The following is a 17,114-nucleotide window of genomic DNA, read 5'->3' on the forward strand; positions in this document are numbered from 1 at the left end:
TACGAAAATAAATTCTGATTTCATGTCAAACAGATTCTTTTGACATTGAGATTTTTTAAAAAATGTTCTTTGTATATACGATCCTTTTGACATTGTACAAACATAAATTCTGATCACATATCAAAAGGTAATTATAAAAAAAAAAAAAAAAAAAAAAAAACTCAATGTCAATAGGATCATTTTGACTTGCGATCATAATTTATTTTTGTATAGTGTCAAAAGGATCCCATTAATAAAGAACATTTTTTTAAAGAAAATATCAATGTCAACTGTTCCTTTTGACATGAGATCAAAATTTATTTTTGTACATTGTCAAAAGGATTCCATTGACAAAGAATTTTTTTTTTTAAATATCAATTTCAATTAATCTTTTTGACATGGGATCAGAATTTATTTTTATGCACTGTTAAAAGGATTTCATTGACATTGATAAATCCCAAAAATAATTCTGCAAGTTTTTTTTCCCATAATGGTTTATGGTTATTTTAAGTGTTTTTTGTGAAGAAAAATCAAATAATATGATGGGGCCCACTTTTCGTTGTAGCAACCAAGTACATGCAAAACCTTAAAGCATAGAATGATTTGCATATCCGGCTTTTTACGGGGTTTCACGAAGCAAAGAAGAAAGGCCATAATATCCCAAACCTAAAAGAGAAATCCAACAACGAAAATGAGAGAGCTTCTATTAGCATTCCAACTTAAAAGCCAGTGAGACATTTCCCAAAATCCGAGCAACTTTTGTCAAAATTTCGATTTCAGTACACTCCTCATGTTAATTTTCCATGTTTTTTCAATGAATTCGTCACTTTAATAATCAATGTATTTGTTGATAAATTACCAACAAGATCACTGTGGAAAAATCACTGATATTTTATCAACGAGATCGTTGATTGTAAAAGGGACGAATTCAAGAATTCGTAGATTATAAAAGTGACGAATTCATTGTAAAAACATGTTTTGGGAATTAAAGTGAATAGTGTACTAGACACAAAATTTCATCATATTCAACGTATGAAATTGAAATTCACCCAAAACTTATTCTCAACCATTCATTTAATTTGTTGGGTTTGAATCTCCATTTCGTGTGTTGATGTGATGAAATTTCGAGTTTGGTACACTGTTCATTTTAATTCTCAAAACATGTTTTTTTAGTGAATTTGTCAGTTTTATAATTCGTTGATAAAATGCCAACGATTTTGTCATATTAGTGATCTCTCAGATAACTCGTCAGTGAATTCATTGGGAAAACATGTTTTGGAAATTAAAATGAAAAGTGTGGGGAAATCAGAATTTTAACGTAAGTTGCGCACATTTTTAGAAAAACTCCTATTTTCTTTATCTTAAATTAGGGTGTAATAAGTAAAAGTTGGGGTGCCAGTAGCAGCTCAGTCGGATTCGGATATAGATCCATATAAATATCTGGTTCTGAATCTAAGCTTGGAATCTTGACGAAAAGTACGCCAAATGGAGGTCTGGTTCTTGGCTTCTCGTCTTCAAAGATTTGAAGAAGAAATTTAGGTGCAATCGTAAAAACAAAAGCTATGTTGGCATGTTGCAGAGACTATCCTCAAAGAGGTGGAAGAATCACTTTCTTCGTATCTGCATCCACACACCAAACCATTTCTCTACCTCCATTTCCACTTCTAATGGTGTTGGTTGTGTTTCAGAGAACACAAACTGGGTCTCTGAGAACAAATTATTCCAAAAATACCCTCGCCTTCTTTCCCTCGAACAACAATGCAAATCTTTGAACCAATTGATTCAAATCCTCTCCTATGTCTTTGTCTCTGGTCTCCACCGCAACCCTTTCGTTATGAGCCGAGTTCTTTATTCCTGCGTCGTTGGTTTAGAAAACGAAGATTGTGGACTTAAATTAGAGTTTGGAATTCGTATTTTCAACCAAATTGATGAACCCAATATTTTTACTTGGAATACTATGATTAGAGCTTTTGCTACCTCAGATAATTCAATCAACCCATTTCACTATTACATCGAAATGCTACGTCGAGAATTGTTACCCGATAAATTCACATTTCCATTCTTGCTCCAAGCTTGTCGATCAAATTTTGATCTGGGTTTGGCGAAACAAGTCCACAATCACACTGTAAAGTTCGGGTTCAATATCAATTTGTTTGTGCAAAATTCAGTTCTGAACGTGTACTTAATTTGTGGGTCTGTTGTCGATGCAAGGCGAGTGTTTGATGAAATGCTTGAAAGAGATGTTGTATCTTGGACAACCTTGATTTCGGGTCTTGTCGATCAAGGATGCTATCCGGAAGGTCTCTTGGTTTTTAATAGAATGATGATCGATGAAATACTAATACCACCTAATGTAGCTACCATGGTATCTGTATTGTCGGCTTGCGCGAACTTGGGGTCTTTGGATCACACCAAAGGCTTGCATTCTTATATGGAGAAGATGGGGTGGGTTGAATTTGATGTTTCTATAAGAAATTCACTTATTGATGCATATTCGAAATGCGGGAGTGTTCGTGATGCATGTAAAATGTTTCATGAAATACATAATCATCAAATGGATACATATTCTTGGACTACAATGATTGCAGGACTAGCCATGAATGGATGTGGTGATAAAGCACTCAAATGTTTTTCACAAATGAAATGTGTGGTGGGTGTGGTTCCCGATGATGTTACGTTCATTGCAATTCTATCCGCTTGTGCCCATTCCGGACTTGTGGATGACGGTTTGCGGATTTTCGAAACAATGGAGGTGGAGTTTGGGATTGTACCCAAGCTTAAGCACTATGGGTGCATGGTTGATCTCTTTAGTAGAGCTGGTCTTCTTGATTATGCTTTGGGTTTTATGGAGAGTATGCCTATGGAACCCAATTTGGCTATGTTGGGATCCTTACTTAGTGCTTGTAGAGTTCACAACAATGTGAAGTTGGGGGAAGTTGTTATAAAGAAGATTGAGTCGTGTTGTGAGTATGGTGGGGGTGCTCATGTGCTTCTATCGAATATGTATGCAAATGAGAACCGATGGAGCGAGGTTGTTCATGTTAGGGAGGGGATTAGAGGAGAGGGAAGGAAGGAAAAGCCTCCTGGACAAAGTTGGATTGAAGTGAAAGGTGTGATACATGAGTTTGTTGTTGGAGATAAATCACATCTATGGGCTAGGGAGTTGGATTCAGTTCTCGATGGGTTGGGGAGGTTGTTATCGATATATTGATGTAAGAGGGAAATCTAATGTGACACCAAGTTTAGTACAAGGAGTTGTTCGAGCCAACAATTCTATTGGTTAGTGTTACTGATCTCATTAAAAACCGGCTGACCAATCAAAATAGAGAGGTTCGATGTGACGTATGGTAAGAAAGTATACTTTCAGGTTGGTAACCAAGTCCTTAGTGCTTTTTAGATACAAACTTTTTTTTTGATCAATAAGATACGATCTTTTGAATCCTCAATAAATTACGAGTGCCCATGTTCTGATCAAAACAGGGAATTTGTAGCATTGAGACAGTTGAACCATGATGGAATTAGATTAGCGATCCTCTGCTGATTTATTTTGAGAATAAATTCCAACTATGTTGTAAGAAATTTTATAGCCCATTATTATGACTAAACAATAGTTTACGTTAGTAAGGAATAAAAAATACAAGATTTTCTAAAAAAAATATTCTAGAAGTAAGATCTTAACTTTTTTGGATAATAAATCTGTGTTCAATAACTCAACTTCATTCATTACTTTGCTCTTCTGGGCTTCCCGGCATATCTCAAATAATTTCAATTATTCCATCATGCAGAAATTAGATCAACCAATGTGTTCTCTGTTGATGTATTTTGAGAATAAATTCCTGCTATGTCGTATGAAATTTTATAGCCCATTATTTTGATTAGACAAAATTTACACGTGTAGTAAGAAATACAAACACAAGATTTTTTTTTATACAAGTAAGATCTTAATTTTTTGTATGATAATTGCTCAACTTCATTCATTTCTTCGCTCTTCTGAAATAGGCATCTAGGTGTTCTGTGTATTGTTTTTCCAGGTAGTTCTGCTTTTTGATTAGATGTTACTGTTACAAGTTTGAGCTTGTATTTAAAGTGGGACCTTTAACTTATGATCCTTGGCTTTCTATAGGAAATGTTGGTGACAATACTGCAGCGGCAGAAGTTTTAAAAAGTTTGGCTTGTCGAGTTAGACTTTCATCAACAAAGGAATCCTAAAAGTTTTATAATTTAAATATTCTTCAAATGGTAATTATGTTTTTCATTATTAAAAATGCGGAAAGGTAGTAGAGGAAGAACATATGCTGGTACGCCAGGTTAGGTTATATTCTTCATCCATGATCATGCATTAGTTGACTGTTAAATACAATGCACATGAAAACATAGAGTGAATACTGTATTTTTTTTTTCTTTTCAATACAGCGAACACTCTTCCTTTACATTTTTTCCTAACATCTAACAAATAATGATTTTTTTGGATGATATCAATTCTTGTGTTTCAAAACAAACTCTATTCATCCATTGATCATGTGTGATCATATTTATTTATCCATTATGGGTCATTGATATGCCTTTCACTAGAACATTGCTACTCTTCAATGTTGTGTTTTGTTTCACATGTTATCAAGTGCACTGGGGCTTGAGACATTAGGTATAGAAGAGTAAGCATAGAGAAAGCCTCTTACAAGTTACAGACACTACATTTTACTCTTCTTTGTCTTTGTAGACATTCCTAGTCCTTTTACTGAAAGGGTTCATGAGATCACAAGAGGCATAACCTGCATAACTCCTGGTTTCTAAGGGAATAACAGACATCAATGTTCCAAAAATACAAGAACTCAATAACCAATTCTGGAACAAAAGTGTTAGGCAGGGCCTAGGAGGGGCTTAATCGGCAAAAATAATAATTAATGTTTCAATTTTTGATATGTTGTAGCAGTAAAGAGTTAGAGACCAAAATCAATCCATGAAAAGAAAAATGAGAGAAGAAACAAGGAGTGGTGGATAGGAGAGAGAGGTCAAGTTAGACCTCTCTTCCTCTTCTCTATTTATATTATAAAAGTATGTGGGGGCCCACTTACAGTTGAGTAAAGATGCGGGCCCATCCAATAAAAAAATAACTTACACTCCCCTTCAAGCTGGAGCATACATATTATAGATGCCCAACTTGTATGCTCTAGCTTGGAACAAAAAGAAGAAAAAAGTACATTAGATAAAGGCTTAGTAAGACAACAAGCCAATTGATCACTAGACTTCACATAGGGTGTGACGATTTGTTTACTCATGAGTAAATCCTAAACAAATGACAATCAACTTCGTTGTTATTAGAGACAAAGATGGTCATTTGATTGTCACAATACATCTGCATAGGTAATGGAGTATCAACACCCATGTCGCGAAAAAGAGAATGAACCCACAATATCTCAGAAATAGTATTAGGCATTGCATGATACTCAGTTTCAACACTAAAGCGAGCTACCTAGTTTTGCTTCTTACTATGCCAAGTAACAAGATTTCCACCAACATATGTGCTATAATCAGAGGTAGACCAACAATCAGATAATAAGTCCAACATATACTTCCGTTGGCAGAGAATGAAACATTCCTTGGAACATCCAGCATCAATACCAAGTAAGTAACAAATAATGCCTAAGTCCTTTGTGTGGAATTGAGTACCCAAATGAGTCTTCAACTGGGCAATATCCACAGAGTCACAACTAGTGAAAACAATGTCATCCGTGTAGACAATTAAGAATAATAATACATGAGGTGGAGTAACGAGGTTACAAAATGATCATAAGTAGAACGCTAAAAGCCATATCGAAGCATCACAATTTGTCAAACCAAGCACATAGAGATTGTTTTAGTCCATACAACGCTTTCTTCAACCTACACACAATATGGGTTTTCCTTTTAACAACATAATCTGGGGGCTGATCCATGTACACTTCCTCCAATAAATTGTCATGGAAAAATACATTTTTAATGTCTAGTTGGCATGGTGGTTAATTAGAATTTACTGCGACAGACAGAAGAATTCTAATAGAGTTGAGTCGAGCAACAAAAGAAAAAGTCTCACAATTCTGAGTGTACCCTTTAGCCAACAATCGAGCCTGAAGTCGATTAACAAATTCATCTGGTTGATATTTTACTGTGTACACCTAACGACATGCAACACTGGTTTTTCCCAAATGAAGAGTAGTGAGTCCCCATGCCTGATTCTTATAAAGTGCATGCACCTCATCATCCATAGCAAATTTCCATCCAGAAGAAGTCAGAGCCTAGTGATAAGAACTATGGACAAAAATAATAGATAACATAAATGCAAATGAGTGAAAAGTAGATGAAAGGTGATGGAAAGACACAAAATTTGATATAAAATGCTAAGTGCAAGAATGAATACTTTTTCGGGGGTGGTTCAAGGGACCTATGTAAAAACATATGTAAAAACAATGGTTTTTCAAAATATGGGTTAGAGGTTTTGGATTGAACTGATTTTTTTGGGAGGATGGTCACTATGATGAGAAGATCATCCTCACAAAAAATCAGCTCAATCTGAAACTTCTAAAGCCATCAAAAGTGATTTACAAATTATTGACAAAAAGTGGCAAAAATTCAACGGTCCACATTCGAAATCACTTTTAATGGGGTTAGAAGTTTCATATTGGACTGATTTTTTTTTTCGGATGATCTTCCCATCATGGAGATCATCCTCACAAAAAATCAGCTTAATCCGAAACTTCTAACCCGTATTTTGAAAATTTATTAATGTTACATTGTTTTTACATATATTTTTTCATATGTCCCTTGATCCTTACCTTACTTTTTCACAATCCAATAGGTAGTGTGGAGGATGAGGGCTGCGGGAGGAGGTGGGATGTCCTCAGGAGAGTTAGGTCATGGTGCAAGAACATCCTCAAGAGAGTCAGGTGATGGTGTGGTTACGACTGAATTATATGATACCTCTGAGTGATGTTGAGAACGTTAATAAACCTGCAAATGTGAAAGAGATGACATTGGAAGAGGAATTGTAGGTAAAACTTACTCCCCCTGATGAGAAGATATAAGATCAAGATCAAACTGACGACCCAAAGTAGAGAAGAGGGGAGTGAATTAAAAAAAAAGTAACATCAACACTAATATAATATCGATGTCTTACATGATCATAATAACGATAGTCCTTTTGAGTTCTAGAGTAACCCAAGAAAACACATTTAACAACATGGGGATACAACTTATCAAGACCAGTCCCAAGAATGTGGACGAGGAAAACACACCTAGTGACACACTAAACAATAGGGAAGGGCTAGGCATTAGAATATAACAAGGAAAAAGGAGTTTGACCACTCAAGATAGGTGTAGGAATTCAATTAATAAGGTAAGAAGCAATAAGAACTATATTTGCCCAATAAGATTTAAAAACTTACATGTTCAACAATAATGTGCAAGTGACATCCAAAAGATGACGAAGCTTACACCCGGCAATATCATTTTGTTGGGAAGTGTTGGGGCTTGTAGTTTGATGGGTAATATCATGATCTCTTTAGGAATTAGACATACAATTTTGGGTATATTCGAGAGTATTGCTATAACAAAATTTATTAATACGTTATTCAAATTTAACAAATATTTCATTATAAAAATGCTAAAATGATTTTGGATAGTTCGGAACGATCCTTTATTAAAAATAACCAAGTCATTCGAGAATAATCGTCTACAAAAATAACAAAATTAGATAAATCAGAAATACTCTTTATCCTAGTAGGACCCCAAATGCCTGAATGGACTACATCAAAAGGACTCAACTAACAACTCTCTAAACTAGGGGGGAAAACTATTACAGTAATGCTTGCCTAATAAGCCTCACATTCCAAAACTCAAATATGACTCAACATGGGAACAACTTGATGCAACTTTTACAATAATGAGTGACCCAAGAGATAATGCCATTGTAAAGGAGAGACTGCAACACTCAAAGCACGAATTTGCTCATCATGAATTCATGATCTAGAAAATACAGCCCATTACACTCAGGTCCTGAACCAATCACCTTTGTCGTCCTGAGGTCTTGAAAGCACAAGTGGTAGGAGAAAATGTTATAAAACAGTGCAATGATTTTGTTAGCTGACTCACAAAAAGAACATTAAATGGAATTTTGTGAACATATAAGCTGGAAGTTGGTGTAATGGAATTGGTGGGATGAAAATCACCAGTTCTAAGCATTGGTTGAGAAGAACCATCAACTAAGACAATATGAGATTTAGAGGAGCGAAAATTAGAAAAAATTGAGAAGATATCAGATATGTGAGCACTAACTCCAGAATCAATAACCCAAGATGAAGGCGATTGAGTAGCTACACAAGCAGATTTTCTTATATTGGGTAGACTTGAAAACTTCTCGGATGAGTTTTTTGATACATTTGAGACGTCTTGTTCAACAATGAGAAGAATGAACGTGAGTTTTAAATTTCCTCCGATACACATTGACTTGCCCGTCCATCTCGTTGTTGGGCGATATCGAGATGACTTGGGCCATGCCTAGTAAGTAAGCCAAGTTGGTAGCCACAAGCGAGGGTTTGGGAAAATACGCCCTAGTTAGGGATGGACCATCTTAAATTGCATATATGGTTATTGGGCCAAAACATGTTTTGGCCCATGAAATTGTAGCATAGTGACAAAATTGGGATTCGAGAAGAATTTTAAAAGAGAGCTTCGGACAAAGTCGGGAAAAAAAAACGTTGGATAAATTAAAAAATAAAAATAATTTTTTTAAGTATAAAAAATGTAATAAATATGTATTTCATATATTAAATGATAAGATAACACTTAAAAAATGTTAAAACAATAGGGATATCAATGGATCTGATTCAGATTAGATATGAATTTAATCTAGAACAAATATAATAAGATTCCAACTTATCAATTGGTCTTTAGATCCCAATATTTGAAATCCTTTTTGATCAGATATCAATATTGCATTTAGATAGTTGATGTAAACACCCCAATTTGAACGGACCCCCATTCGAAAGGGCCCAAAAACAACAATCTTTCAATAAAATTGGCCAACGGGTCTCAAAAGTCCGAATCACTCAAATATGGCATTTTGATTGAACCGAGGCCCTTGAGACCTCTTAGTGGTCTAGTGGGCCCACTAAAAGGACTTGACCTACCCTACACCTCTCCAACCTCCACCGCTCCACTCCCAAACCCAAAAAATACCCGATTTTCAATAAAACTCGCCAACGGGCTTAAAAAGTCCAACTTGCCAACACGTGGCATTTTGATCAAATCCAATATTTTCAAAAATCTCAAAAAAATGAATAAAATAAATAAATGAGACTTGGGACACCTATCATTTCCTTTACCCTCACCGTTCCATCTCCAAAATTAAAAATACCCTAAGCCCATCTATGACCCACCAACCTTTAGCTCTCTAAAATCAATCACTCACCTTATCCCCTTAACCTAAACCTAACTCCACATAACCTAAACCCCAAAATATCTCCAACATACCCCACCCTACCATAAAACAAACCCTACCCAATCTCAAAATAATTTAAAACCCTCTTAAAATCCAAGCCCAATACTATTAAGCCCAAACCCATATCCAATTTATATCCAACCCATAACGCTAACCCTAACTCATAAACCACTACCCACAACAAATCAATCATCACTTTTTCATCAAAAATAAAACGTGTCATCATCCCATCTCACCTCCCTCATCAAACCACCAACTCCCATCACCTTTCTCTAAAAAATTAACTATCCTATTTTTTTTTTTTTTAAAAAATCACATCAACCCATACCTCCTAACCTACTATCATCACTCCCTACTAACTAACCATCACCTTCCCCTAATCTACCATCTCTACAACCTAAACCTACACCCCTCCTTTCAAATCAAACACCTCCCCCTAACTTACTTTCATCGCTCCCTACTAACCAACTACCACCTTCCCCTAATCTACCATCTCTACAACCTAAACCTACACCCTCTCAAACACTCATTCTCTCCCATCAATTAATTTAAATCCTTAATTTCTACACATCTTGCCACATGTCGCCATCTCCCTCACCCTCCCAACCACCCTCTTACACCCTCCATTCTCTTAAACCAAACACTACTCAATTACAACCAACCTCTTAAACACTCATTATCTCATCTCACCAAATACTCCACCCAAATGGTTTGGGTAAGATCCAAACCATTTGGATCCAAACACAACCCATTTACCTTCATTACATAATTACCCCTCTCCCAACTCCTAATTTCATACCCTCCACCTTCAAAATTTATGCCATTATCTACTTTCCCAACATTTCACCCCATCTTACCCATAAAAATAACTTCCAAACTCTATAAAACCCCCTTATTCTCAACTCTCACTACCTAATGAAAATTAAAAAAAAATCCCAAGTCTCATAAGAAAAAAATCCTCTCTCACTATCATATTCAATTCTCTAATCTCAACTCTCAACTCTCTTTCACTATCATACTCAGCCCTCTAATCTTAACTCTTAACTCTCTCTCATTATCATATTCAATCCCTTAATTCTCTTAACTTATCAACTCAACCATCAACCATTAAAAGACTAACTCATTATCATATTAAGATCAAGAAAAAAAGACTCATATTTTGGGAGGATAAAGAAGATCAAATCAAGTTCAATGTGCGTTTGGACAAGAATCACCCCCCTTCTCTCCTCCCAACTTCCCTATTCTACTTCTCCCTCTCTCTACACCTACACACACACCACCAATGGCTTGAACCATCAAATGGCCCTTTTTTCAATAAGGGTGCCCTCAATGGTTTGAATCAATATTAAAGTCCCTTATACTTGAGGGCACATTTTGGGTTTTTCGATTTTTTTTTATTTTATTTTTATTTTCAAGAATGGATCAAATCCGAGGTTACCACCATGGTGGATGGAGTAGGGTGCCTAACACCTTCCCAACTCCATAAAATGAGCCCCTTTACCTAAAATCAAAAGTTGGACCAAATGAATCATATCTGTACAAGAGTCACCAAAATGTCGAAAATGACATATTTTTCAAAAAATGTAATCCGGGTGACCATTCACACCCATTTCAAATATGAATGGTGGCGACCCCAAAATCCCCCAAAGTGGATGATATATTCAAAATCGAATAAATCACATGATTATATCTTCATTTCTACTTTTTTTTATTAGAGCCCCGTTTGGATAGAAAGTAGAAAGTAGAAAGTAGAAAATAATTATGAAGAAGGTAATTTTTAGAAAGTAGAAAATAATTTTCTTTTATTTTTAAAAAAGTTAAGATTAAGATTTTTACTTTTTAAAAGTAATTTTTTAAAATTAATCTAAACAAATTTTTTAACTTTTAGAAGTGAAAAAAGTGTTACTTTTCTATGTCTATCCAAACGGGCACCATGCTAGAATCAAAACAACTTCATCGTTGCAGAGTGGAACACTAACCATTAGAATTATGGGCTTGAAGCTTTCGATATACTAAACTTGGCATGATATTTGATTTCTTTTTACATCAATATATCAATAACAACCTCCCAGACCCATCAATTGAATCCAACAACAAACTCATGTACCACGCTTTACACTTCAATCCAACTTCGTTGAGGAGGCTTTTCCCTCCTCGACATAAACAATCTCATCTAATTGGTTCTCATTTGCGTATATATTCGATAGAAGCACGTGAGCTCCTCCACCATATTGACAAGATGACTCGATCTTCTTAATAACAACTTCCCCCAACCACACATTATTATGAAGCATACTCAACAAGCCCAACTCTACTATAGAGGTCGATCATGCAACTCTGAGTAACGGTGTCAATTGGTACCCAATTACGCAGGAGCGGAGCTAGTCGGGGCAATTTCCCTACTCAATTTTTTTGCCCTTGTATTTATGTTTTAATTTGAGATACCTCTATATTTTCAAGCAATGACATATCCCATTTGCCCCTCCTTGACTTGGGCCTTCTCTCATAGATTTACTAAAAATGATTTAAATTCCCTTTTCTTCAACCTATAATAAAAAAACATTCAATTTCAAGTTCTTCATCCTTACAATTAACTAGAGTTTGCTCCCACTACAAGAAAAACCTGGCTCCACCCCTACAATTATATGATGGGTCGTTTTTGCCACCCTAAGCTTTACTCTACACTTTAACAAACGTGTTTTGTCTTACATGGGTTTGAAGTTTTGGAATGGGCTGATTTTTTGTGAGGATGATCTCACCATTGAGATCATCCTCACCAAAAATCAGCCCATTTCAAAACTTCTAACCCCATAAAAAATGGTTTATAAAAAATGGACGGTCCACGATTTGTCAACTTGTAAACATGGGGCTAAAAATTTCGGAATGGGCTGATTTTTGGTGAGGATGATCTCTATGACTTCTAACCCATGTAGGACAAAACACGTTTATTAAAGTGTAGGGTAAAGCTTAGGGTGTTGAACATTTTCCTTACATGATATACCTGAAACCGATTAGTTGGGTTTGGGGTCTACCAATACAGACTCGATCATTTTTCGGTCCAAATTTGGGTAGCTATCTTACGGACTCGATAAGAACCGGGTCTCCTTTAGGTATCTAATGGGTACCTAACTAGTAAATTTATAATATTATAATAGAATTAGTAGTCCAATTAAATGCTTACAAAGAGATATCTTGAAGTAAAATTAAAATATAAAGGAAATGTAAAGTCTTTAATTTTTACCTTTTCTCTATATTTAATTCCATTCATTTTTCATATTTTTATACAATTTCAACGATAAAATAAATGTTTCATACTATAATTTTCTATGATTTTATTCTGAAAAGATTGAAGATTTTATTGTTGATATTAAATTTCAATTGAGGAATTACAAGTTAAATTGTTATTTTTATAAATAATTATCTATTTTACTAGATATTTATTTTTATTTTCTCATTAAAAAAAAGTCTTTCTTAGTGGGTACCCAATGTATTTAATGGGTCGATTCTGATTCCAAGGATCTCATACTCGGAACTAAAATAAAAAAGAACAAGAACTGAGATTTTATTTAGGTTCTGGTTCTAGTTCTAGATTGCCTGTGAACTATACTTTCTATAGCTCATAGTGACAAAAATCTGCGATTTTTAAAAAAATTGGATTAGTTAACTAAAAATATATTAAAGACAAAACTAACAATTAGTTTTTAATATTTTGAAATAAATAAAATTGTTTTTTTTATATATTTATTATCATTATAAAAAATATTGTATATAGTCAAATAACTTGGTCCAATTTCTAACCCGATTAATTTGATGCATTTTTTAGGTGATCCAACCTAGTTGACTAGTTCTCTTGATGATTTGCGGAGTTGACTTGACAAATTTGTTTCATGGGGTTGACTTGAAACTGTGCTAATAATTAAACAAGAGTTTTACATGAGTAACAACCAATAATCAAATACAAGACGTTACAAAATATTTTACAACCACTAATCAGTCATAAAGATCTAAACCTTATTCATTTCTTCCCCCACTTTATTCTATCAACAGGCCTTCTTGTTTTTTCTCTTTTTTGGCTCTCTTAACCTCAAACTGATGGAACAAATACTTCACTCTTGCTTTCTCAGACTTGTACTTGTGGATACACTCCATGAGCACACGCTTGTTCTTAAACTCATTTCCTTTCACCTTCATGTACATCTCATGGTACACATGCCTATCCATCTTCTTGTATTCTCGATATTTACGTAGTAAGCGTCGTAGTACTCTCATCCTCCTCATCCACACCACCTTAGTCTCCAACCTCGCCTCCTTTGTCCCCTTTCGCTTCCCATATCCTGTGTGTCTCCCTTTCCTCTTCGCCTCCTCGACCTTTCGAGCCCGTGATCGTGAATGGATCTTCGTTGGTTTCTTGATGATGAATCCATCCTTCATTAGTTTCCTTATGTTCCCCCCTATGCATACAAGATAGGTCAGATCATAGTAAATTCAACAAATTTATATAAGCATCCAAATGCAAATTGTACAAAATCGTGTGCGGGAAGCAATGATTATGAAACCAATAATAATAATAATAATAAAACCAATAATAACAGCAAAAATATCAACCAACCAACTACTCCAAAAGATTTGTAGAGGGGGATAACTATGAATATAAGAGGGTCACTGGGCTTAACTGGGGTATAACACATTCAAGAGTGGAGGAAAATATACACTCAACACTCCCCCCTCACCCTCACCCATGAGAGTGGAAATAATAAAAACCGTGATTTATATGAACCTAGCGCTCTAATACCATGTTAACCAACCAACTACTCCAAAAGACTGATCTGTTGGAGAGGGGGAGAACTACGAATATAAGAGGTTCATGGGCTTAAATGGGGTATGACACACCCGAGAGTGGAGGAAAATGTACACTCAACAACAAATAAAAAAAATAAAGAGATAGCATGAACAAAATTTATGGGTGATAATGAGATCCTTTCACTATTTCTATGAAAATTAGGGTTACAACCTCTTAATCTCACTTCCTTAGAAAAACTGAAAATCCATGGTTGAAATCCTAGAACAAGTTGGTTATGAATTAATAGTAGGGATTTCCCAAAGAACAATAAGTATCAGAATCCGCTATAAAGATTCCTCCAACAGAAGACAAAGCATAACATGATCAACAACAACAACAATAGAGACTAGAAGAAAAAGTATGAATTTTAAAAGGGTGAGTGTTTAGTTGAGATTTTGAGACTCACTGGAATTAGCCATGGAAATTTGACTGGTCTCATTGGGGTCAAGCCAGACCTTCCCCTTCCCACATTTGAGAAGGCTAGAGGCAAGCCTCTTCTGCTGCCTCAAAGAAACCATTGTTTTTGCTTTTTGAAGATCTTTCCACCTTTAATTCAGACTCCAGAGGAGGTGACATCCATGCTTATTTATATATGTATACAGCTCTATACCCAACTTTTCCAGGTTCTTTCCACATTAAAAAAATAAAAATCAATTTACAGTAATACCCTTGTTCTTGGAAAGTATTTACAGAGTACCCCTTTCTATATGAAGTCTTATGGATAGTGTTGCATAGGCAGTCAACGGATCAGGTTGGATGGGTTCATTGTGGAACCAATATGATAGAATTGATATGGGTCGGATCTGGTGCAATAATTTATTGGGTCGGGTTCTTATGGGATAAGAACCTTATCGGACTCGATACATGTATCCAAAATATTACTGATGGAATACCATCTTTGACCTTAGTCATCTCTAATATCTAATATACTAATGTGAAATGACCTGAATGCTCTCCTCAATATGTAGCCGAAACCCTTCATTGTTCTTCCCAAAATCAGTCATCATCAATCTCTGGTAAAAAAAAAAAAAAATTCTCCTCATCATCTACCTTAATATACGATTTATTTTGATGGAATTTTGGGTAGAAAAATCAATTATTTTCTATAAGGGGTAACAAAAGAAGATTGGAAACAATGCATTGAAGATAAGGTTAAATATATTAATTTTATTTTTTTTATCATTGGGGTTGAAGAGCTTGAAGTTGACAAATTTTGGGTAAAAAAATGAGGGAGGATCCTTTGACTCTGTAGTATTTATTTTTTTTCTTGTAATTCCCTGCAATAGTTTTGTGCAGCTGAGATATCAATGCATCAACAAAACATTAAATCTACATTGTTGAAATTTAAGAGCTTAATGGCCGCTCATTTTAAGAATCAAAGCCACAACGAGCAACCCAACCCAACCCAACCCAACCCAACCCAACTATCTGAAACCATCCTTATTAGATGCAACAAATGTTGTAGTAGCAAAAGTTGTATGAATATCGAATCGAGGTTGTCCGTCCCTATCAGATGCAACAAATGTTGCTGAAGTAGCAAAATTTGTATGAATAGCAAATCAAGATTGTGGATTTTTCTTTTCTGAATTTGATCTACACTCAGAAAACAAGAGGACTTGGGTGTTATTGAGTTTAAAAGTAATTGAATCAAGATGGTAAAAAAAAAACCACTACAAGGAATTGCATAAAGGTTTTTTGATAAAAGGTTAAATTATTATTATTTTTTTTAAAGGTTTAAGATGGGGACATTTAAGGTATTTTCCATTATTCTATAAGAGAATTACTTAAGGTCAATGGAGGCATGTATAATTTCTCACATTCCATTGGGTCCTTATGGAATTAGGATATGTTTGATCCAAAATCAAACAAATAAATTATCTTTATGAGGAAAGATTCTAGAATTGGATTCTAAGTTATCATATAGGTACAGATCGGATTTCATGTCACATCCGATCCATTGACAACGGTCAAGAAGTTGAGGGTTTTTTTGTCAATTCATTTTTTATGTGTTTTGACTTTTGACCGCCAATTGGCATTTTCTTGGCAATCAAGTAATAAGTATTAAAAACTAAATTTTTCTTTTTCTTGGTGCCCAAGTTTGTAATATCCATAGGAACCAGTAACCAATGTTTTGAAAATCGAATCGATCGTCAAATCAAACTATTGCTCAAATGGTCGGATTGGGGTTCAATTTAGTTGGATTGATTTATATTTAAAAATAATTTTTAAAATAGAAAAAATATAAATCAAACATGACATAAGAAAAATAAATTTTTTAAATCTTTTCATGAATTGATTGGAAAAAAATAAAAAAAAAATTTAGGATATTCTTAAAATCTTAATATTTTCTTCAAATTTATAGAGGATTTCAATTTCCTTTTTTTTCTAAAAAAAATCCTAATAAAAATATTTTTTATGTAATATATATATATATATATATATATATGGGAAATATTTGGCACCTTACGCTTTACCCTACGTGTTTTGTTCTACATGGGTTAGAAGTTTTGGAATGGGCTGATTTTTTGTGGGGATGATCTCTACGGTTAGAAGATCATCAAAAATCAGCTCATTCCGAAATTTCTAGCGCCATGTTTACAAGTTGAAAAATCATGGACCATTCATTTTTTATAAACCATTTTTGATGGGGTTAGAAATTTTGGAATGAGCTGATTTTTTGTTAGGATGATTTCTGGTAAAGATGATCTCCTCACCATAGAGATCATCCTGACAAAAAATTAGCCTATTCCAAAACTTCTAACTCATGTAGGACAAAATACGTAAGGTAAAGTGTAGGGTGCTGAACGGGCCCCTATATATATA

General features: G+C 34.7%; 2 protein-coding genes across 2 annotated transcripts; one reads left to right on the forward strand and one right to left on the reverse strand.

The window, feature by feature from the left end:
- Positions 1-1,427: 1,427 nt before the first annotated feature.
- On the forward strand, positions 1,428-4,956 carry LOC147394172 (pentatricopeptide repeat-containing protein At3g28660-like). Its single transcript, XM_086454830.1, has 2 exons — positions 1,428-3,346; positions 4,103-4,956. The coding sequence occupies exon 1, from the start codon at positions 1,550-1,552 to the stop codon at positions 3,188-3,190; it is 1,641 nt and encodes a 546-aa protein (XP_086310956.1). The 5' UTR covers positions 1,428-1,549; the 3' UTR covers positions 3,191-3,346; positions 4,103-4,956.
- An 8,388-nt stretch (positions 4,957-13,344) lies between these two features.
- Positions 13,345-14,837, reverse strand: LOC147394173 (large ribosomal subunit protein eL19y-like). Its single transcript, XM_086454040.1, has 2 exons — positions 14,698-14,837; positions 13,345-13,902 (listed from the first exon to the last, which is right to left on the reverse strand). The coding sequence occupies exons 1-2, from the start codon at positions 14,807-14,809 to the stop codon at positions 13,484-13,486; spliced, it is 531 nt and encodes a 176-aa protein (XP_086310166.1). The 5' UTR covers positions 14,810-14,837; the 3' UTR covers positions 13,345-13,483.
- Between the last annotated feature and the right edge of the window lie 2,277 nt (positions 14,838-17,114).

Source organism: Akebia trifoliata, chromosome 9 (genome assembly GCF_017979445.1).
Source record: "Akebia trifoliata isolate Shusen 1 chromosome 9, ASM1797944v1, whole genome shotgun sequence".
NCBI lineage: Eukaryota > Viridiplantae > Streptophyta > Magnoliopsida > Ranunculales > Lardizabalaceae > Akebia > Akebia trifoliata.